Source organism: Diprion similis, chromosome 9 (assembly GCF_021155765.1).
Source record: "Diprion similis isolate iyDipSimi1 chromosome 9, iyDipSimi1.1, whole genome shotgun sequence".
Lineage (NCBI taxonomy): Eukaryota > Metazoa > Arthropoda > Insecta > Hymenoptera > Diprionidae > Diprion > Diprion similis.
Genome location: NC_060113.1, coordinates 182,331 through 204,934, shown reverse-complemented (window position 1 = coordinate 204,934; position 22,604 = coordinate 182,331). Strand labels below are relative to the sequence as shown.

The following is a 22,604-nucleotide window of genomic DNA, read 5'->3' as shown; positions in this document are numbered from 1 at the left end:
AAAACAAGCGCTATATCACGTGAAAGATTATTGCGCAGTTCCATATCGAAAAAAAAACAACACGCGTACGGCAATCAAGCGCGCGGAAGTGAAACATTTGAATTTTATCTTCTCAGAAAATGGTTCTTTGAATAGCTTATATTCGAAGACAAGGAGGCTGAGAGAATGAGACAAAGAAAGATAGAGAGAAATATCAATTTCCTGTTTTTATTTCACATATTAAATAAGTTTTTGTGTTCAGACACAAAGGAAAGACCGATGATACGGGTATTGCGTTCATAACACAGCGTTTCAAAACGTTCTGTAGTGACCCCCGCTAAAAATGTTTCATCTCATGAATGTAACTCATTGATTTCGTACTAATCGACTGGAATCTACAGCTGATATTGCGATCCGTTCAATGTTTAGCTCGTATCATTATCTTGTTTGCGATTAGAACACTACGCGCATATACAATACATGCATATGCGAGGATTAGCCGTTGTGCAAATTGTGTTACAACACACGTCTGTGGGCATCTGTAATTATTCCGATTGTGAAGAATTCCGAACGTCGTCGTAATAATTATACCAAGGGCACAGCTGAACGGTATAATAAATAGTGTGCGAGCATAAATCGGAGATAAAGTTTTCAAATTCTTCAACGTAATATCTTATCGCTTCTGAAAGAGTATAATAAATAACACACAGGTGTACCATCTACAGTTTATTCGAAAATCATTTTCTTTGTTTGTTTATTTTTTGTTTTTTAACTCGTGGTACTATAGTTTAAAAAATTAATTTAGAAAACAATGGGATCGGATTCGGATATGTATAATACATCTCGATTTCACCTAAATTATTTCTTTCTTTGCCTTTGTACTATTCGTAGCGATAGGTATGCGTACATGAATGTGAGATGCAGCCGCGCACATCACGCAGACGCTGTGAAGGCTGTGTCGAAAGGTGCAGGCGCATCGTATTTGTGTCCCCTCAACACGGAGAACCGCAGTAGAAGTTGCCCTGAGCCTTGGGCAGCCAGTCAGTAGTTCGAGAAGTGCAGCCGCTGTAAGTTAGGTGCGAATATCTGGTTGATAACGAGGAGTTGAGTTTCATTCATTCCGGTGGTGATAGTCCCTCATCATCGCCCAAAGCCCATCAGGATGCTGTTCAAGCGGTTTCCGTCTCTTCTTCGGGATCGATCTTTCGGGCGGCGGATTGCGAGTGCAGGTATAGGCAATTTTTAAGTATAAATAAAGAAGAAAAAAGGTACATAAATCTACGTTAAGTAAAAATAAGAAATTAAGAGAGTAAAACTGTACACAAATTGATGAAAAATAAATCACGTATCTACGTCAATTTTTCACACTTTTAAGACTATTCATGTTACTCTACGTGTTCCACTGTCTTACTGCATTTGCGTAAACTGCAATCCAGAATGGTTATTACAGATAATTAGAAAAAACATTCTGTCGCTTTTTTTTTTAGGCCAGTTAAAAATCAGAGGGTTTTATGCTTGGCAAAACCTACGGTTTCCACCCGTTTCTGATATGGTTTAACGTAACACTGAATGGAAGAGTTATTTTTAAATAAAATATATTACGTATACCCAACCTTACTCGTTGAAATTTTACCCCGCACACATTCCGCTAGACACAAAACTGTCTCATAGCTGCATAAATGTTACTCGAATATTCAGGTTTAATAAATGACGCTGCGTATTCTTCTGGTACAAAAAACGCGTTACTGATGTGTTATTTGAGTGAATGCAGTTCAAATTATTGTCAAGTATTTCCGGATGTAAAAATTTCCGCATATCTGTGCCGATTTGAAAATTCGATGTAACATTTATCATTAGATGTGATATTGAAGTCAATCATTCAATCAATTCTATCTTATTTTATCGCGTGCTATTTTTTCACACATACGACATACATTATACATACTGTATACATATAATGTGCGAGTTTAGTAGTTCTTCAACTGGGACTCATGCTCGCGATTAGTCGAACAATTGGCTCTAACTAGACGCGATGAACGCTCGTCAATGCAAACTCACAATGCGTGGTACAGAGTGTGCATAGATGATGTATAGAGAATATTAAAATGCATCCTTAGTCGCTTAACAATATTTACATTTCAAATTTTTCGTCACTACCTATACGTTCAACCTGTGGTGTACGTCTAAATGACCCGGCCCGCAGTATCTTCCAAACAAATTCATCGCTCGATTGATTAATCTAGATACGGAAAACAAGCCTTATCAAATCAGATTATAGATAGGTGTGAAGGGACCAGAGCTCTAGACTGTATATCGTGCTCCAGGTACATACATCCCGGGAATGACAATTCAAAACTCGACATTCTAAATATACCTACCTTGTAAAATCGACAACCTAGACACCTAAGTTGACCGAGCGCAATATTTTTGAATCTCACTTAGAGCGATAGAAGACACTAATTTCGGCACGACCAAAATATTTCAGCCATCAACCTACGTTTATCTGTTTTCAAATAAATTTTCCTTAGGATTTGGAACTACGCCCGAAAGATGCCTGACTAGCGGCCCCCTGCCCGGCGAACCAAATAAACCTTCAGTTCTCACAGAAATTCCTGGACCTACATCAACTCGTTTATTACAGGAACTCAGTGATGTCCAGGTAATTTTTCCTGCTTTCGATTGGGTACAAAAAAAAAAAAAAAATGATTTGACGAGCAGATAAATTGTTACAAAAATTTTCATATCATAATCTAATCTGAGTCTATAATTCACCCCTAATGAAAATGACCATGTCTTAAATCATTTAATGTTATGACCGAAATCAACGTGTAATTTATTATATTATTTATCTTGTAAATTCGAGAAAAATATAAACAAAAATGCTAATCGCGCTTTTATAATTTATTACGTGATTTTTTATGTATTTTCCTCCAATTTACAAGATAAATCATGTAATGAATTACATGTTGATTTCGGTCGGGACATCTTATGATTTATCACATGAACATTTTCGGCAGAGACGGATATACGAAGGTACGCAGATCTTATGCACGTCGATAATCAGCGTTTGTTATTTTAGCAAACAGGCTCAGTGCAGCTCTTTGCCGATTATGCGAAATCCATTGGGAATTACTTAGTGGACGTAGACGGTAACACGCTGCTTGATATATACATGCAGATTTCATCGATGCCTCTCGGCTATAATCATCCAGCCATGTTAGGGGCACTGGCTGATCCTGCAAATCAGGTAAGCGATCAGTCAACAAAGAATTGTTTTCAAACATAGCTTATAGATTCGTGGTATAAAATGATCCGCATAAATCGTATGGTCAACTGATTGTGAGTAATCAAAGTAACAAGGTGATTAGATCTTCTTTCTTACCAAGTGGCATGCTTATTGGATATCACTTTCAGATAATCCTAGCGAACAGGCCAGCACTCGGTGTTTTTCCTGGAAAGGACTGGCCAAACAAATTGAGGGATGTGCTGCTTAAGAAGGGGGTAAGTAGTTCATTAGGCTGTCCCTTATTTAGGGTGTTGACGAATTTTTACCGCCCCATCCCCCAAATCAACTTTAAATAATGAGATAAGACAATTATCTAATTTTTTCAGATTTTTACCTGTACTCTAAGATAGTCCGCTTTGTGGTTGAAGTTTCTTATGGAAATAACATGGGACAAACTTTTTTTCTCAGTATATATTTTATTGTAAAAGTAGGAATGTTATAAAAAATTTGTAACTGTGAGGTTTTAGTAAAAAAATTAGGTAATTGTTTTCGAATTATTTGAAGTTGATTTAGGGGATGGGGCGGCAAAATTTCGTTAACACCCTAAATAAGGGACACCCTAGTGGTTCATTGATGGATATAATATCTGTTAAAAATGATGGTTCTTATTTGGGATTTTTTCATCTTCAGGTCGCTCCGCCAGGGTTGACTCAAATTACGACCATGATGTGTGGATCATGTTCCAATGAAAACGCCTTCAAAAATATATTCCTTTGGTACGCAGCTAAGAAAAGGCACGGAGCACCATTCACCAAAGAAGAAATGGAATCTTGTATGATTAACCAGTCCCCAGGGTCACCTCGCTATTCCATTTTGTCATTTAAAGGTCTGCGATGTACTATTTGTTCTTCTACGCAGGAAATCAAAGCAAGATCTGAACATCGTTTATCGTTAACTAAATCCTTGAAAATGATTTTAGGGGCATTTCATGGAAGAACTTTGGGGTCTCTGTCAACGACGCACAGCAAATACATTCATAAGATTGATGTACCGGCCTTTGACTGGCCTATTGCTTCATTTCCAGAATACAAGTATCCCCTCGAACAAAACACCCGAGAAAATCAGCAGGAAGATCAGCGCTGCTTGGCTGAGGTAAGAATATTAGGAGGACAGGAAACAGTCTTGAAAAGGGTGACGATTTTCCATACACCTTTCCTTAAAAATTGAACAAATTTTCGACAGGTTGAGGATTTGATTGCAAAGTATGATGCACAGAAGAAAATCCCAGTTGCTGGTATTATAATAGAGCCGATACAGTCGGAAGGAGGCGATAATCACGCATCCCCAGAATTCTTTCAGCAGCTCCAACGAATAGCTAAGAAGGTACTAACTTTATGACAGCATTTCATTTCTGTTCTTTGTCATTCTTCGAATATCTGTGAAAACTGACAGATTCCATAAACTTTTGTCTCCGATCACAGCATGGAATTGCTTTACTGATTGACGAGGTTCAGACCGGAGGTGGTCCTACAGGAAAGATGTGGTGCCATGAACACTTCAGCCTGGACTCATCTCCGGAGGTTGTAACTTTTAGCAAAAAAATGCAAATGGGCGGTTACTACCATCTCCCAGAGCTGAAGTGAGTTCATTGATGCGAAATTTATTGCGTGTGAGCAAAACCATATATGAAAATATTCGTTACTCACAGGCCTAAGCAGGCGTATCAAGTTTTCAACACGTGGATGGGAGATCCTGGAAAACTTGTACTTCTTGAAGTAGTCCTAGACGTAATTAAGAGAGATAATCTCTTGGAGAATGTGTCCCGAGTCGGAGATTACACATTGAAGCATTTGATGTCCATAGAAAATGAATTCTCTGATCAAATCAGTGCGACGCGAGGCCGCGGTACATTTATAGCTTTTTCTTGCTCCTCTACAAAACTGCGAGACGAAATTGTTAAGAAACTGCATTCCAGAGGTGAGAATATTCCACGATTTTTATATACACTCATAAAAAGTATCAGGTCTCGTTATTCAAATTAGCTTATTAATTTCCGCACACTTTATTTCAGGTATTCAAGCCGGGGGATGCGGCTCGGTGTCGATTAGGCTGAGGCCAGCACTTACGTTTACGGAGTATCACGCGGATATATTTTTAGATGCTCTACGATCCATCCTAAAAGGATAAATATATTAAAGCAATCAAAATGTTCTTCAAGATCCAGCGTCTTCCGTACAACGGTATAATTAATTATCTGTGAATTATGTCTTCCAAAAATAACGAATTTATCATGTAAATTTAGATTTATCCTGTACATGGCAATCTTGTTAGTAACTGTGTAAGCAAATCTTTCAATGCAAAATCAGAGAAAAAAATATTTGGAAAATAACGCTTTAAGAAATAAGTTGAGTATATAATTTTGAAATCATTCCATGTATCGAGATGTTAAAAGGTCGTTGAATAGTTCAATTAGTTTGAAATGATCAAGTTGAGTTATTTTAAATCTATGTCTAGCTTTTAAAGGCACACAAGTTCAAGTGGGAGATTGTTAATGACACAAAGAAATGACACTACGTAGCTTCCGGAATGATAAAACGTTTATCATCGGTAAAAACTTAATTCCGAACACATTTTATCAAGATATTTTACAAATATGATTGTATAAATAATGTCTTACATAAATAAGTAATATTTCTATGATATACAACTTGCATTATTGCAAGACTATTCGATGTTATAAAATTTTCGTCATTTTATTTTATCTTATTATATTCTAATTCGGAAAAGTAAGAATAAAATAAATCGTGTGGCACCGAATTACAGTTTTGCAATAATTGTTGATTATTTTGAATAACAAATAATATTCCTTGTTTTAAGCATAATCTAAAAAATCGCCGTCTTGATATTTGCAAATAGATCTAGGTAGTGTATAGTTAATAATATGGAACGTCATGAAATAATGTAAATTAAAAAGATGATCTCACGTTCACTTGTGAATTTATTATACGCATAATGCAAGTACTCACTCGATTATTTAATAGAATTTATCGTAGATTCCACCCTTACCTATATATTTTCCTGCCATCCTGCATCACATGTGCAGTATGTTGAAAAAAATGTATAAATTTTTCATTTACACCAGTACAAGTTTTCAAAGTTGGTTTCAACTAGGTGTTCAACATTTTTTTAAGCAATTCTGTAAAATGGTCAAATGCTACAAGTTGACTCTTATTCTTCATGTATTCTATCGTTCGTACCTGTTACAGGAATACCAAAATATGTATAAACATTTAAAAACTCGTGGAATCGGATATTTAAATTCTTCTTTGTCCTATTATGCTTGAAAAAAAACTTACCGACAATTTAGGATCAGCTGAGCCATGTCTTTGAGATAATTTCCACAAATTGATAGCAATTATCGCTAACGGTGGCTGCCTCAGATCTGCTCGCATTATTAAGCGACAAAATAATTCTAGTGCAAGTACCGATTGCTTTCCATGTTGATCATTAGAGCCAAGATACTTTAAATAATTCAATATTTCTTCTAAGACCTTGGAGCTTATTTTGTCTACTTCGTTGATAAATTTTTTATCAGAACCATACAGCGTGTCATTAGATTCCACCTGAAAAATACACAATATCAATATATCAGTCCATGGATCGGTTGGTTAGTTAAAGAAACCCGATTTTTTAATCGTATATAGTCCGTAATTACCTTATCGACGTGATAGGGGTAATTCTCTTGAGTCACTGTAGATAGAAGGTCAAGAACTCGAAGATACAGGTACGATTTACTGGAAGAATTAGCTTCAAAACAGCGTTGGACGGCATTGAGAAGCCCTCGCATTAAATACAGTACTCCGTGTTCTGGACTGTCCTATTAAAAAAGTTGGAACTTGTTTGTCAAATATAATTGCACTATTTTCTTGTAAAACCTTACCGGCACAACTAACAGCGTGGATAAGAAACTAGACAAGTACGACAGCAAATATGGTTCAGAACTCTTCTGTCTTCCATCAAGTTCGATAGTTTTTGGCATCTCTGGTACTAAGCTGAGGGCTGCCTTGAAACAAGCATCGGCTGTAATTAAAGACATGGTTTGAGCGTTTCATCGAGCTATTAACATAGAAAGTGACCTTATCCCGATTAAACATATCGATTACCTTGGCCCAGACACTGATTCAGAAGAGCAACTTGACCCGAGAGAAGATATAACTGAAGTCGCGTGTGTACCAGAGTTAAAGATGGTATAGTGATAAAACAGAATGCTGCACAAGCTCTAACGAATGCAGAAGTCCGTCTTGTGTGATGACCTCGAACTATTTTTCTGGTGTCAACGGAGAGTCTGTTCACACACTGGAAAGTGACTAACGTTTTTATCAAATTTTCATGAGGCATGGACCATTCGAGAGTGCTTACCTGGACAAGTTGAATGTGAACAGAATCAAGGTTTGGAAACGCAGCTCTTGCTTCAGCATAAAAGCTCAGCTGTTTTTCGAAATCTCTACCATAATCTATTCGCTGCACAAGCCCACATATTAAATTCCCGATTTGTCTTTTCTCATCGTCAACGGTCAGAGCGCTGTTGATTGATTATTTCAATAATCATTAAAGAAATATTCTTGTCTTGACTTACACAACGTTTTGATTTTTACTCATACCTGACAGAGTCATGAATTATTCGGGCAATGAACATAAGGGCATTGATGACAATTGGATCGTTTATTAGCCCAGGTTGAGAACTGAGTCCGTCAATGATGGTTTTGCAGACGTCAACTTTAATGCTTTCTTTGTGGAAAAGATCAATAAGTGGAAGGAAGTTTTCCTACGGAAGATGATGAAGTAGATAAAAAAACTTTACTCAAACGCAGTAGAATATGTGCGATTTATGAGGAAAAAAAGAGCAGTATTCACCATAGTTAGTAACGATTCATAGTCCTGAGTATGAGCAACTACTTTTTCAACGATAGTTTGCATTTGGGAATAGTGTTGCTCAAACGCTCGATTGGGAGTCAAGTGGCTGATAATTTCTCCCAAAATGAAATTTACTTCTGTCACCTGCAATAACGTTTTATCAAATCATTGGAAACTTGCTCCAGAATAAAGAAATTGTCATTTAAATAAGAACTTACGGAAAAATAGATAACTGTGAACTGAATCCAGATTTCCGCACATTGCATAAACTTAACGGGATCTTTCAGGTTCGCTACATACTGCCAAACGGCATTAAGAACTGGCCTGCAATCTTCCTTTGGAAGTGACTCCTGTATCAGACACTGTCCAAGTCTTCGGTACAAGAGATGTTGGGGAAATCCTGTGATGTAAAAATTTAAATGATAAACAGTGATTGGAGAAAAATTTGGAGATTAATGAGCTCACCTTCCTCATTGCAGGACATGATCAAATTTACAAATTCCATCGAGCGGCTGGCTATATAAGTCGACTTGAATGCAGACAGTATTGTATTTAAGAGTAGCCCGCTAAATTCAAATACACAGAAATAAGAATTCTCGTCACCTTCAATCAAGACGCAGTGTGTGTTTGATGCGAGACCTACCTGTTTGATTCCTGCTTACATCGTGCAAGTATCTCTATCAAAAGACTCTCAGGAGCGGATGAGGCCATGACTTGTAAAATCCAGTCTAACGCAGGAGTGTACAAGTTGAGATAAGAAGACATTGGCATATTCTGTTTATTCAAATCGGCCTTTATCGTTTGGCTGAATAACTGTCCATACGTTGACAGAAAGTCGTAAAAATTCTCTTTTACAAATCCAAGGTCTGTGGGTTGACTGAGAGCCAATCCGACGCGGCAGAGATAACATCTTGCGTAAACCGCTATAAGAGGATTTCCAATCCCTCTAATCATACGTGTTATGCGTAACAAGGCAGTGCTAAATTCGCTGAAGTTACGTAAAGAAAAAAATTTAAATACCAGTTCTTATCAAAAATTACATGCTAAGCACAAGAGCCATTCTTACCTCGAAGTTAAATAACTATACGATTTTATTATAGCCATTTCAACATAAAGGCGTGGTACAAGTTCTCTAATGGATGCTATTTTGTAAAACCAATTACGACAAGTTTCTTTAGCACTTTCGGGCACCATTTCAGGGGTAAAGTTATCCGGTAGACAAGTGACGACTTTACTTCCTGGTCTAGGAGAAAAGAGCAATACTTGATTGAGTGAAAACAAAACGGTGATTTAGATGCAGCCAAATGAAAGGAAACTCACTTGTAATACTCAGCTTTCATTTTGAGCCTTTCGTAAACAAGTTTACCAAAAATGTCAAGAATGTCTGTGATCAGCACGAATTTACTGGGATAAAAAGCCATAGCCGCTGTATCGCCAAGCAATTTTGCACACTGTAAACGGATATCTAGTTAGAAACAGTACCTGGTCAATCATGAACGTAGCATTACACTGCGCAATCTCTTTGAAATACCTGAATCGCGATTTTCAATGCTTTAACTCTTTGGTCTGAGTGCCAAGCTTGCACAAGTTCATTGTTCAGCAACTCGATGCGTGCCGCATATTCCTGTTGTGTTAAATCCAGCATTTGTCTAACAGATCCCTCCTCGAAATCATCTAGCTGCTCAAGCCTAGTTCTGACCTTATCGACCATAGTACCGCTAGGTTGCACTTTGACAATGACTATGAATTGACATTATAAAAGTATAGCTGACTGTTTGACTATTTTTTTTTTTTACATCAACAGAGAAGAACCCGAAAGTACAAATTTAATCAACCTTTTTCTCCTCCCGGTAAGAAGCTGGTCACTATGGACAACTTTTCGGATGTCGTATACTTTGTCAGGATAGCAGCTCGTCGAGCTTGCCAAGGTTCAGCCAAATCATCGGAGACAACTTTAGACTTTTTACCTACAGACGTAACGTTAGCGGAATAATCCCACTGTAAAAAGATACGTCTATTATTCCTCGGACTGGCAAAAGACGAGTCAAATATTTTTCACAGAACTTGAATAATTCAATTGTTATAATACTTCGTCTGCAGCCATCTTAGACAATGGGTCCAAATCCTGCCTGGCAAATTGTGATAGCGGATCAGAACCATCGAACGAAGAATGACTAAGAAGCTGATCTGAAAACAAATTTGTTACTGGCACAGGAGCGTGAGTTGGAGTTGGTGTTTCCGTCGAAGATCCTGTACTCGAGCTTCGTATCGTTCCGCGTCTGAACCCTCCTCGACCTTCTGTCATCTGCATAATGTTATTGATCAACATTTTCAATAATCAACACGCATTCTTCACAGACAATCTGACACGGAGTCTGCCATCGACTCTGAATACTTGAGGCACGATTACTTACGGTGACTGTGATTGGGTTTAGAGGGTGTTCCGTCACCTCTTCCAAGTGCGGAACATGAAGTAATCCTTGATTCAATGGACATGCCGACCTTAGAGTGATCAGAAAAAATGGGTATCAACGAATCTAAGTTGTCGAAAACTAAAGGAAAGTAATTCAGCAAACGCCTGTGTTTCCAATTTATAGAACGTGAGGAATACGTCTTGGAAATTTGTAATAGAGGCGCCGCCGATAGTATCCAACATTCTATCTTCTGTTAAAAATTGTGTACGTTATACATACCATTCTATTTCGGACATTGTCGCGTATTTTAGCTACAAACACTGATCCAAGTTGTCAACGTATTGAAAATACATGGGAGGTATTCGCCATATAAATCGTGTATTTACAATCTGCAGATTAAAATAGTTCCATAACCTGAAAGGAAGCCAAATGTCAAAAAATTAATATGGTGAGAATACGAAGTTACCCCTGGATGTAGGCAACGAAGTTATCGAGCACGAACACACGAACCCCGAGCGCAGTCGTTTCAAATCTTGATTCAAAAGTTTTTGTCTAATAAATACTTAGACGAACTCTCACGCATCCTTGACTTTTCTCCTTTAATAATAAACAAATCAAAATTCAATATGTAAATCATATACATGAAGCTGAATACTGACGTAAACTGAAGACTATTAAATATATACGGTTACAGCTCCGTCGATAATGAAGCTACGGGATCGCTTAACACAGCCTCTTACGCCTCTTATAACTTCGAGAAACTGAAATATAATTCTCCAGACTCATTGTCCCGTAGAGTATTGATTGATGAGAAAAATTTGGCCAGGAATAGTCGTTTTTAAATTCTTCCGTCAACAGTACTGATAATAATTCATAATTACTGGATGTGCAACTCAAAGCATTGATCGAAGATATCTGCTGTCACCAAAACGTGTAGACACAATGAGAAGAGAGTCAGAATTCTATGTCGACCCTGGATGTGACCATAATCCTCGGTTAAAAATGAGGGGTTGAGAGCATGGCGCATGTCATTCGTCTGCTACGATCAGCACGTCAGTGGTCAGTAAAGGGGGTGTCAATAGCCCCACAATCGTTGAAATGGAGAGCAAAAAATCCACGTATTTTACAACAAACGCGCAATAAACTTTGAAAAGGTGAACCAACTAGACGATACCCGTATATAAACGATGGCGGAATTAACGGGACCGATACTTCACGTTATTGTTGTCGGATTTCACCACAAGAAAGGATGTCAGGTAGACGAATCCAATATTTACAATAACAAAAAAACTAAAAAAAAAAAAAAAAAAAGAAAAAAAAAGAATAAGCCAAGAGATAAGGAACAAAAATAAAGTTAATCCAAGCGTTCTTTTCACCTTGCCTCTATCAGTTCTGACAGTCTTGTTTTTCCAGGTCGAATACTCATACCCACCGCTAGTTCCTGATGCACCCAACGAGTGTCCCACTGGCTGGAAGTACTTACCAACTCTAGCTCTACCTGATGGCTCTCATAACTATGACGAAGATACGGTTTATTTCCATCTACCTAGCCTTAGCGATCCGAAACGCACAATTTATGGGGTATCCTGTTTTAGACAGATACCAGTTGAGGTAAACCCTTGTTCAATCCTAATCAAATGTGCAATAAATTTGATCCCAAAATATCATAAACAGATCGTAATAGTCGCACAAGAAAGTAAGAGGATGATTGGATGTGTTAAAATCTTGTTCTATTTAAAATGACTCCCGACTATTGCTTCGTTAATTTAGACCGATTTTTAACGGCAAGTCTCTGTTGACTGTTCACCAGAAATTGAAGAACCGTACTTCAGATATAACCAGAGGAACAGTTCAGAAGTCTGTCTGTGTTTTGAGCACATTGCCATTGTACGGCCACATCCAAGTAAAAATGGCTTTAATAACGCACGCCTATTTTGACGAAGGAGATTTTAGCAAGGTGTCACTTCTTGAAGATACATATCGGCATCTCAATTCTTGTATGAGCACCGAAAGTCGGATTCCACCCCAGGTTTTTGTTGGTAACTATGGATATCTTTCTCAATGACAATTCAATTCCCCAGGGTTTCAAAGGTTTCTTCTTATTTGTATATTATAATCTTGATAATCACAGGATTGTCTGCTCGGGATTTCATACTACATTTTCGCCATAAGGCTCTGTTGCTGTTCAAGCTACTCTTGTTGGAGAGAAAAATCGTATTTTATCAGTCTCCTGTACAGCCGCTTTGCACAGCTATACTGACTCTGTTGTCGCTGCACCCTGGTATGATTGAGCAAGGACTGCACCAGGCTGCATGTGTCAGGTAAAGCACAAACTTTCTAAAGTCAAATTGAAGCATTATGAGTCATCACTAATTGCGTTTGAAGAATAATTTTTATTTCTCAGACCCTCTAGACCTATGTCTCCGATTCCAAACTTTGACCAAGAAGACAGTCCTGTACACAATTTGGATTCAAATTTACGTCAAAAAGAAGCCGACGTTACCAAAGATTGTGCAGAGAGGGAGGACGAAGTGGAAAATGTATCGATATGTATGAGCGATAATAAGACAATTGAAACAATGGAAGGAAAGTGTATGGACGAGAGAATAACTGTTCCACCATTGGACAAGAATTATATAAATGAAAATATTGATGCTAAAATCATTCCAATGGTTGAAACAAAAGATTGTAACGAGTCAGTGGCCGACGAAATAGATTTCAAAGACTTCCCCAAGCCAAATGAAAGTGTTCACAAAGTTCATAGTATAAATACAATTACGTTAGGTACGGGTGAACTTGGCAACAGTCTTCCTCGTGATACAAGCAGTGACGCGTTATCCGATGCGCGGATTACCAACAACATAACTCAAATTGCTCATGTCAATCCTGAACTCTGTGGTCTACCTCTTGGCCTCTTTTCAAAAGTATGTAACTGCGTCAAACGCGAACTACAATAATGCAGCACAAGTCCTATAGCACTAGAAAATCAATTTCCTTTGTTTACTTTCAAGGGCTACTTGTGTCTGCCGTACTTGTCACTACCATACCTCGACTTGCTGGGCGATGTTAATGTCAGGGGCTACATAGTCGGAGCTACAAACGTGTTGTTCAAGCAGAAAAAACAGTTAATCGATGTTTTGGTCGAGGTAATTTACCGTTGTCTGTTTATTTAAAATTTGAGTAGTTGCTTGACAATATCACAAGCCTAACGAACTGCGAAAAGTTATGAATTCTATGGTGGAAGTTTGTCGCAACTTAGTAGCCTCCCTATACACTTTATTCATTTGCCTAAGGTTGAGACAGCACGGATCGAGGCTACTGATCCAGAGTTGAGACGGCAGCTACATTTGACGACTGAAGACTTGAGATTTGCTGACTATGTCGTGAGGCATGTGGCTGAGCCACGCAAGGACGTTTTCTTCGATGGTGTGGGCTGGGAAGGTGGTGATGAATGGATTAGAACGCAGTTCCGTGTGTACCTACTAAGCTTGTTGCGAACTTCGTTACAACAGGATACCCGCCAGTCGGATCATTTCAATTCCGCATTCGTATCCGCTTGGAAAAATACTCACAATTACAAAATATGGAGCAGCAACGAAAAGCCTGAAATAAACAGCATTGACTCTGGTCATCCATTTGCAGGACAGCTTTCAGTTCAGGATATGAAACTGCGTCTTTCGCAGTAAGTTATTCGTCATTAGATGGTCAGCTTTGAGATGTGAACGATAAACAACTAAGGATTTACAATATTTTTCGCTTACAGCACAATGCAAAACACGGAAAGCGGCAGAAAACTTAATCAAGCGATGGCTTCGACCGGCAGAGCAGTAGCTACAACTGGAAAAGCAGTGGGTGAGTAAAAATTAACAGATATAACGAGTCGCAAGTTTCTGAATAAAGTACATTTTAATTTATGAATGAAATTTTTTTCTTCACGAAGGTGGCGCAATTTCACAAGCTAAAGGTGCGTTTTCTAACTGGTGGAGTATTTTAACCACGGTCCAAGTTACTGATTCAGAAACGAGAAACGAAGAAGCTACACTAGAATGCGAAGAAATTGTTCAAAATTTAGCAAATGAATCTAGCGTTGGGTTGGAATCTCCTGACTTACCACCAAGTCAAGTAGACACATCTGTTGCTACACAATAATCAGAAATATCGTTGTACCAATTTCATTATCATCCTAATTAGAAAAATCAAAGCTGTTGACTTAATGTAGGAATTGCATCTTATTCTTATTAAGAATCACTGCCTAATGTAACCGTTAGTTTCTTCATTTTTTATTCTCCAGGCATCTCATTCACTGCGAGTCACAGTTAAATTTGTCACGTGTGTGTATTGGATGCAAGAAAAAAAATTATTGTAATTTTGGTCGCCTTTTACTTTATTACCATCATTCATAAGTGAAGGTATATTTTTTTTTTTTCGGTCTAGCTCTATGCGAGTCACAGCTTTGATTTGCACAATTCACTTTGTATGCATGCACTTCATGTAGATGTGTACATTATGTAGAAGTAGAAAAAGCCCATGTATTCTTTGGAATATCAAGACGTTGCTCCAAACTCCGAGCGGCGTAAAAATGTGTGAAACAGCGATTCGTTCAATAATGTTTGAAAATCAATTCCCAATGTTATCTAGCTTTACCGCCACTATACCTATACACAATTTGTCTTGTCTCTCTAGAAACACTACAATTCTAAAAGAGTATTTGTGCTGTCAATGGTTTCTTAATCAACTTTGAGTTGAAGATAATCCCCCATTATGCAAAAAAATCCCGATTTGCACATGTTTAATAAATTTTAAAGCATGGTTTTTGTTGTACCGTTTCGAAATGCCATTGAACTTGGAGCATAGATTATTATTTATTTTAGATCGTACGAAACCAGGGTCGTTTTTGATATCACAGTAATCATTTATATAATAATTATTATATATACATATATATATATATAAAAATAGGTGTAGAAAGTGTTAAGTTTCATAGATGAGCTTGTAAACAAAAATGATCTTATCTGTATTAGTAAATAAGATGTATCAAGCAGTAATACATAACTTGATGCATACACGTAAGGAAAATACTAAAAATCTTTATACATTACGTGAAAAGTTGCATTTTATTGTACTTATGTTGAAGCACTCTCGAAATTTAGATACAGAAACAAACTGACAAATTAACAATTGCTTAGTACACTCAAGTCTAAACTTTATCTTTTTGTTTGCGATTACAAATCCTGCTCTTTTCAAAGTTATTAAAGAAAAGATGAAGTGAAAATCAAACTCACATTATATTAAATTCAAAACTTGACACAATGTGATAACTAATATATAACGATAACTATATATATATAGTTATATATATATATATATATATATATATAGCTGTGTAATTACATAAGTATTAACGCTCTACCATTCTGAAATATATGCATAAATATACATTTTCGTACACTGTTTTTGTGTTGTCGTCAAGGACTATATGTATAACGAAATTTCTTTATATTAATTCTCATTTATTTCTCATTGTATTGATAATTTCTGAATAATGCACTGAAAAAGACTTCTACGAACCGTGAATGAATACATTAGACGCAATATGTCTTATTTAAACTCGACGTTGTCATACGTTTTATGTAAAAAAAATTTGTTGCATACGTCTGTTTAAAAACACAAATAAGTAAAAGAAATGAAATTCAAGCTGACAAATCTTTTCATATAAAACACTATAAATTGAAAACCCTATAATATGATATAGTATGTGTATGTACGCAGAAAATTTGTATAGCATTTTATAATGATATATTAAAATTTGATGGTAATACCAAGTAAAAACAAAGAAAAACAAAACCATCGAAGAAACCGCAAGTAGAAAAATATTAGAAGTAAACCCGTAGATTCAATGAAAATAAAACTACTTAGATCCCATGTATATACTGTTTATTGTAAGAATCCAATTAATCAGTTAATAACCTAAAATATCGTAAAATTAAACTAGAAAAATGCAAGTAACGAAACTTACAGTTCATCCCAGTGTGGGATACGGAAGTAAAAAAATTGAGACAGTTACTCGATATGATATAAAAGTATGTTTGAAAAACAAAAGAAAAACCTTATTCAACAAGTATGCTGGAAAATTGTTGTCACAAGTTTCAGGTTGCAAAAAGCCTCGCAGCGCGGTTTCTAATCGTTCACAGATATGTCGATGAACCAATATCGCCGCACACTTGTGAATTAGAACGTACACAGTTTCCTTTTATCAACATTTTTGAAACTTTTTCGCAACGGCAACAGAACACCAAACTCAAAGTATCTGCTATGATATTCAGCCAAGGAGACACGCTGAAGTTAGCTGCATCACCCGCTCTGTTTGACAATGACCGACTGAGATTACGGACACGATCACACCAGCACCAGGACCAGGACGCCTGTGTTGTTTTGTTACTTTAGGCCGCCCCGGAAAGCAAAGTTAACAGAACAAGCACCCAGAGGATATAGCACGACCCTGCTTTCGCTACGTAGACGATTGTAAAGAAAATAGCGAAAATAGCGACGTCCGTGGTTGAGTACCGCGGAGGTATTGGGTACTACACTACGGTGACGTCATAGGCTCGTCATCACTCTGAAGGTCACTCCGTGTACCAGTGCCCTGCCCGGAATGACATTTGGTGACCGAGTGACGTTGATTGGCCGGGGAATCGTGCGATAGCCAATGGAGTAGCGGAGGACCTAGGAACTTTAATTATTAACAACCGAATCGCGCATTCGCACACCTTGGTATCGAGGAGGAACGCGTTGCGCGGACCTTGACTATGTTACGTATCGTAGATTACGTGTGTGTTTTACAATTACAACACATGTGCACGTATGTTTTCTTTTACGACTTCAAGCTTCTGACGTGTTTATAACGTACGTGATTCGCCGTACGCAAGTTTTGTCTTACAATTAGAGTTAATTACGGGTGCAAACGAGATGACCGCGATATATACTTAGTTAACTAACAATTTGACGAATCGAATCTACGATTTAAGTCGGCTTCAAGCAACCACCCGTCGTCTATTGTTTACATACGCACAGGTGATCATCATGTATTGAGAAAATTTCGCTAAAATGATTTCAAGGTTATTCCGTGTAACGTGCGAGAGTTGTTGATTTTTTCTCACCCGGTCGACCACACTTGTGTATGTATGTATGTATGATACTTATTATCGCTTTCATAGGATTACGGAGAACGCGGTGACGAAATTCAAGTTCAACTATTTGCATTGCACCGCCAACTGACGCGTCAGATAACTGCGGACCTGTAACAATCGGCAACAGAGTCGTCGCAGCGTAGTTTTGTGCAAAACCTAGATAGAATGGACCGTCAAGTATGACAGCTGCAGTAACGTAAACAACCCGGCTAATCAGCGATTGTTATCGTTACTCGCGCAGATTCATCGTCGGAATTACCACATTTCTCGTAACAACAGACACACACAAGTCTAATCGCGGCTAATCGCGGAACCATTGTTGATACGCAACGGATTATCTATGGTCGCGGGCGGCGTGACACGATCGCATTTTCCTCTCCGCGGAAGCGTTTACAAAGGCGATTACGTCGCAAGAGCGCGACAGCAGCGTCTGTGGCGGCGTTTGTGGAGGTGGAATTGAACGGCACGGCACGGCGGCGGGTTCGTAGCCCCCTGCAGCCAGCCGGTGTAGAATCGCACAGCGTGCGCGATGGTCCGTGGTATCATCGATTTGTAGAAACGAAAATAGCAATAAAAAAACGATCTAGCCAAGAGTCTGGTGCCCCGGAGCGGCGGTATGCCGATGTCCCTGCCTCGCGAGACCCTTTATTGCGGAAGATTCGAACCAGTCAAAGACGTAGGGAAGTAACGGACCAACTGATATCCCAGCCATCGAAACAAGATAAATCGTGAGGGGAAAAAGGCCGGACAAGGAGGAATGAAAGAGGCGCAAAACTGACGTGTGTCGGTAATGAAAATTGTCGATGGCAATTTAAGCCGGAGGCCTAATCTCCGGGCTCCGTGCATCAAGCTGTGGCTGCAGTGTAGTGTGTAGTAACAAGCCGATTGATGTACCGAATAAACATCGTAGTTTACCGATAATAGCCGAAGGTGGTAAGCAGCGGGCGAGCAGCGCCGAGGAACGTCGTCCCGGCGGGCGGGCGAGGAGGAGGGGGGAGGAGGAGGAGGTGGCGAGGAAGCAAGCCGACGTCACTGTCGTCACCTATGCATGCAAAACAAAATTGGAGCAGTTTTGAGATTGTGGCAGTCAGTCGGACATGCGGTGATTGTTGTAACAAGTCGGTGTAATACCTACATGTAAATCCCGTTGGTTAATAAAGCGAGTAAGCATCGCTCGGAATTGTGATATTATTTAAAGGACAAGGTTCGATATTACGAGTGTGAAGAAAGTGTCGGATTGACGGTTGAAATTGATCGCTGTGAGCCCTCGTCGCGCGGAGGTTCGAGGCGCGTTCATTCATTTCACGCGTTCATTGTTTATAAAGAAGTGGCCATGCAAGAAAGGGATAAATCGGCAACTCGCGGCGGGCGGCGGCCATCTTCTAGATGAGTTTTTCTCCTTTCTTCCTCTCTGATAACAAACCGTGACATACACACGTCCGCAATTCGATACCCTGAAACAATCCACGTTCTCAACGTTGAAATGTTTCCGTTAATCCGTGCGCGTGATCATCATCCCTTATAATCGTCCATTACCGTCGTCTTCGTCATCATCGTCGTCGTCGTCGTCGTCGTCGTCGTCGTCGATTCGATAAAAGTAGCCCAAGGAGAGACGGCAACGGCAAAGGGAAGAGGGAATAAACGCGGGCGGCGACGTGAAGAGAGGAAACAAAAATTACCCGAGGGATAAGAAGAACGTGAAGTGTGCCGTGTGAGTGAGAGAGAGAGAGAGAGCAAGAGCTAGAGAGAGAGAGATAGGAAAAGAAATCGTAAGAACGAGAGAGCGAGAGAGAGAGATAGAAAAAAGGCGTCGGTAAAGAGAAATTTTTAGGAAGTAAAGTTAGCAGCGAGTGTACGAGAGCCGACGAGGAGAGGTAAGAGGAAAGGAAGTTGGGTGGAAAAGGAGGAGAAAAAAAAAGAAGAGCCACATACACACTAGAAAAGAAAAAAGAGAAAAAAACGAGAAAACAAGAACCGACGAAGAGGAAAAGAAAAAAAAAAAAAAACAAGGACGGAAGGAAAAGGGAAGGAAAATATCTCTCGTCTGCCGTGTTCGTGCGTGTGTGTGTATGTGTGTGGGGTGCTGGTGGTGCAGGGATATCATAATTTCCTGCTCTTATAACTCTAATCCTTTTGCTACGTCGTCGTGTCGTTAAACAATGTCGAATTTCGTTTTCGTAACGTGGCTAACCGATATCCCCGGCTACGGGATGTTCGCGGAGGATCCGCGCGATCCGTCGAAAAATTTCTATTGATCGTTCGATAACCTCAAACTCTCCTGAAACTAAACTCGTTGCCAAACGACTACACGCATAGAGATACAGACGTATAGCTAGTACAGCTAGCTGCTACTGCACTCACTTCGGACGGACGGACGGACGAACGGCACCTAAAACTCGGGGTTCGTTCGTCGTCGGTTGAAAATTATTGTTGGAGGAAAGTATTCGCGTGCTGAACTCTGCTCGTTATAATCGGTTTATATTCTAAGACCGAATTCTTCATATCGAAACGAGTGAGCTGTGTGTGTGTGTGTGTGTGTGTGTGTTTGTATGTGCTACGTTTTAACAGCCTGCATGTTCTCGGATAAATAACTTTTGACAATTGATGAAAGAAATGACTTACGTTTAAATACGATATTGGGTATCGGGAAAGTGATGCATCGATCGTTTTATTCCTCATCTGCAGATATTCTTCGCCGGGATAAAGCGGGGAATAGACGAGACGAAAACGCTTGAAAAGTGGAAAAAACAACGAGCAACTAGAACTGATCGGTCAGGGATTGAGATACGATATTTATTTGTTCGTCATAACCTCATTCTTTTAACTTGATTAAATAACGTTCTTGATCAGTTTTTGAACATTCTTTTTTTCTACACATCAGAATAAAGAAGATTAATTTTTGGGAATTTTGAATTCCTTAATCGAATCTCTCGCAAAACAAGCCAAGCAATCGTCGCTCGTCGCTCAAGATTATTGGACAACGACAAGAGCTAAGTAACGACGTGGTGAAGGATAATACAACTGCGATCGTTGTCCAGTTTTTTGCTCTAGTGAAAATGTTCATAATCCAATATTCGTTCGGCCAAAGTGTAGCTCTGATGTATTCTTTGCAAGTTGCTAAAACGACGACCTGTGTTGTGATATAAAGTGTTTTAACAGTTTGGATATTGGAGTGGTTGTGTGAAACCGGTGCCAAACTTTGCAGATGGATAAACAGGGATGACTGATAACTGCTGGAACTCTGGTGGTGGTGAGTTAAATCATTTATTATTTCTCCGTTTGTTTAATTATTCGCACGTCACTTCATCGTTTCTTCGCCAACACCCGTATTCTCCATATCGTTACGTCTTACCAAACGTGTCTGATTCTAAGCTCGTTCGCAACGATATTTTCCCATATCCGAGCCACGTTTTTTATCCATCTCGCAGATCATCCGAATTACTTTTACACGTGGCAATACTTTCTCTGATTAGCTTTATAACGATAAATTTTCTCTCTAGAAAGTCTTGCGAATCTTTTTATTAATTGTTTCTTTCTAACAAGTTTTCTTCTCTTATCTGTAATGATTACCTGTTTTTACCGAGGATTTTAAAGGTTCTTTTGAAACCAATTCTACCACCGTTTGTTACTATTTGTTCTATCGAACTATTGCTGCTTTAGGAATTGACACTAAGGTATGTTGCACGAAACGTTTCACTTCTACGCCTCTCCGTTTCTGATGATAAAAAGATAATCCTAATCCCAGGTAGGAAAATATGGAATGATTGGAAAAAAGAATTTAGCTAAATTTAAGAAGATGGAAAAGTTTTGGCATGTTTATAATAAATTCATCAGTTTTAATTTTCTATTCCTTAATTTTGTTACATCGAGTAAATCTGGAAATATTTATATCTGGTCCAGGTCGCTACTGAGATTAATTTTTTGCCCGTAGAATGAAGGTGAATTAGAATAAAACCACGATTGTCAAGCTATCGACGAATCTATTCATTCCTTTGAGTTTCTCACATCGGTTGTGAGTATGCAAACATACCGATAGCTTATATTGTTCGATGCTTTATGCGGTCCTTCAACTCGCATGATAACAAAATCGCCGACACTCTTGATACGCTATTTATGAATTCTCTATTTAATAGTTGGTATAGAAGAGACCTGTCTTATTATAATTTGATAAATTCATCCGAAGCCGATTCTCAATGTTGTTTGAATATCGATGATGATTTAATCAGGATCGTTGCGTGGAAAAAAAAAAAAAAGAAAACAATTCTCAATTTCTTTAAACAAACAAGTTAAAAAGTAAAAGATACGCCAATTATCCGATCCTGACACTGGAACACTGTTGCGCGGATGCCACAATGATTTAAAAAAATTTTTACATCTCTAAATGTTGTCGCTTAGTTTTTTCGCGAATAAAAACAAACGATAATTATTTCACTGATGAAAGTAGAAATCTTAGTTGGGCTTTGGAAAACTTGGAATTCTCATCAGGAAATTTGAAATCTCATTTTTCTTTCATCGAAGTTCATTCATAAAACTTACGTGGATTAGTAAAATGTTCCAGATTAGTATACGTGTTTTAATAATTCTTTCATTATATTATACGAGGATTTTCTATTTACTCGGGATTGAAACACTCTATGTATACTTAAAAACGAAAAGAGGAACAACAAATGACAAAATTATAAATATGTAAATTTCTTCGTCACCTTGCTGCACAACACAACCATTTTTATAGTGCAGGAGAAAGTCGAGAATTTTTCGTTTTTCTCTCCCTCCTCCTTCAATCAGCTAACCCGCTAAATGAACATAATTTTCCAATCAATCACTTTCGGTGTCGTTGTCTCAATTATGCAATCGTTCGTCTGATCTTTGCCGATACATTTCCCC

At 38.5% G+C, this 22,604-nt stretch overlaps 4 protein-coding genes across 8 annotated transcripts in view; 3 read left to right on the top strand and 1 right to left on the bottom strand.

Moving 5' to 3' along the window:
• The first annotated feature begins 1,019 nt into the window (after nucleotides 1-1,019).
• Nucleotides 1,020-5,505, top strand: LOC124410426 (4-aminobutyrate aminotransferase, mitochondrial). The gene is made up of 10 exons (XM_046888779.1): nucleotides 1,020-1,208; nucleotides 2,508-2,638; nucleotides 3,059-3,226; nucleotides 3,394-3,480; nucleotides 3,896-4,091; nucleotides 4,185-4,357; nucleotides 4,448-4,588; nucleotides 4,687-4,844; nucleotides 4,914-5,182; nucleotides 5,277-5,505. The coding sequence occupies exons 1-10, from the start codon at nucleotides 1,142-1,144 to the stop codon at nucleotides 5,390-5,392; spliced, it is 1,506 nt and encodes a 501-aa protein (XP_046744735.1). The 5' UTR covers nucleotides 1,020-1,141; the 3' UTR covers nucleotides 5,393-5,505.
• A 487-nt stretch (nucleotides 5,506-5,992) lies between these two features.
• Nucleotides 5,993-10,948, bottom strand: LOC124410407 (VPS35 endosomal protein-sorting factor-like). Its single transcript, XM_046888745.1, has 18 exons — nucleotides 10,813-10,948; nucleotides 10,534-10,621; nucleotides 10,209-10,424; nucleotides 9,955-10,117; nucleotides 9,651-9,859; nucleotides 9,440-9,570; nucleotides 9,186-9,362; nucleotides 8,763-9,107; nucleotides 8,585-8,685; nucleotides 8,338-8,519; nucleotides 8,120-8,263; nucleotides 7,867-8,030; nucleotides 7,625-7,787; nucleotides 7,369-7,561; nucleotides 7,146-7,285; nucleotides 6,921-7,082; nucleotides 6,562-6,828; nucleotides 5,993-6,462 (listed from the first exon to the last, which is right to left on the bottom strand). Exons 1-18 carry the CDS (start codon nucleotides 10,827-10,829, stop codon nucleotides 6,373-6,375), a joined length of 2,952 nt encoding a protein of 983 aa, XP_046744701.1. The 5' UTR covers nucleotides 10,830-10,948; the 3' UTR covers nucleotides 5,993-6,372.
• A 578-nt stretch (nucleotides 10,949-11,526) lies between these two features.
• Nucleotides 11,527-15,469, top strand: LOC124410411 (late secretory pathway protein AVL9 homolog). Its single transcript, XM_046888762.1, has 9 exons — nucleotides 11,527-11,789; nucleotides 11,947-12,144; nucleotides 12,344-12,572; nucleotides 12,665-12,854; nucleotides 12,938-13,457; nucleotides 13,545-13,679; nucleotides 13,827-14,215; nucleotides 14,297-14,385; nucleotides 14,474-15,469. Exons 1-9 carry the CDS (start codon nucleotides 11,721-11,723, stop codon nucleotides 14,680-14,682), a joined length of 2,028 nt encoding a protein of 675 aa, XP_046744718.1. The 5' UTR covers nucleotides 11,527-11,720; the 3' UTR covers nucleotides 14,683-15,469.
• Nucleotides 15,470-19,792: 4,323 nt separating this feature from the next.
• LOC124410408 (serine/threonine-protein kinase tousled-like 2) overlaps nucleotides 19,793-22,604 on the top strand; it is a 34,731-nt gene continuing 31,919 nt past the window's right edge. For 2 of the 5 annotated variants that reach the window (XM_046888747.1, XM_046888746.1), the window contains exon 1: nucleotides 19,794-20,970. In XM_046888747.1, coding sequence (XP_046744703.1) covers nucleotides 20,940-20,970 — 31 coding nt within the window. In that variant the 5' untranslated portion in view covers nucleotides 19,794-20,939. Of the gene's footprint in view, nucleotides 20,971-22,604 lie in introns of all 5 variants that reach the window. The other 3 variants (XM_046888755.1, XM_046888752.1, XM_046888748.1) reach the window with 2 other exon arrangements.

Excerpts from the sequence above, each read along its gene's own strand:
- LOC124410407 (XM_046888745.1), bottom strand. Across the intron at positions 9,571-9,650 it reads CATTGAAAATCGCGATTCAG|TGTGCAAAATTGCTTGGCGA; the intron begins GTATTTCAAAGA and ends ATCCGTTTACAG. Across the intron at positions 7,286-7,368 it reads GAATCAGTGTCTGGGCCAAG|CCGATGCTTGTTTCAAGGCA; the intron begins GTAATCGATATG and ends CTTTAATTACAG.
- LOC124410426 (XM_046888779.1), top strand. The coding sequence starts at position 1,142 with ATGCTGTTCAAGCGGTTTCCGTCTCTTCTTCGGGATCGATCTTTCGGG. Across the intron at positions 2,639-3,058 it reads AGGAACTCAGTGATGTCCAG|CAAACAGGCTCAGTGCAGCT; the intron begins GTAATTTTTCCT and ends TTGTTATTTTAG. Across the intron at positions 4,845-4,913 it reads TACCATCTCCCAGAGCTGAA|GCCTAAGCAGGCGTATCAAG; the intron begins GTGAGTTCATTG and ends CGTTACTCACAG.
- LOC124410411 (XM_046888762.1), top strand. The coding sequence starts at position 11,721 with ATGGCGGAATTAACGGGACCGATACTTCACGTTATTGTTGTCGGATTT. Across the intron at positions 12,573-12,664 it reads TCCACCCCAGGTTTTTGTTG|GATTGTCTGCTCGGGATTTC; the intron begins GTAACTATGGAT and ends TGATAATCACAG. Across the intron at positions 12,855-12,937 it reads CACCAGGCTGCATGTGTCAG|ACCCTCTAGACCTATGTCTC; the intron begins GTAAAGCACAAA and ends TTTATTTCTCAG.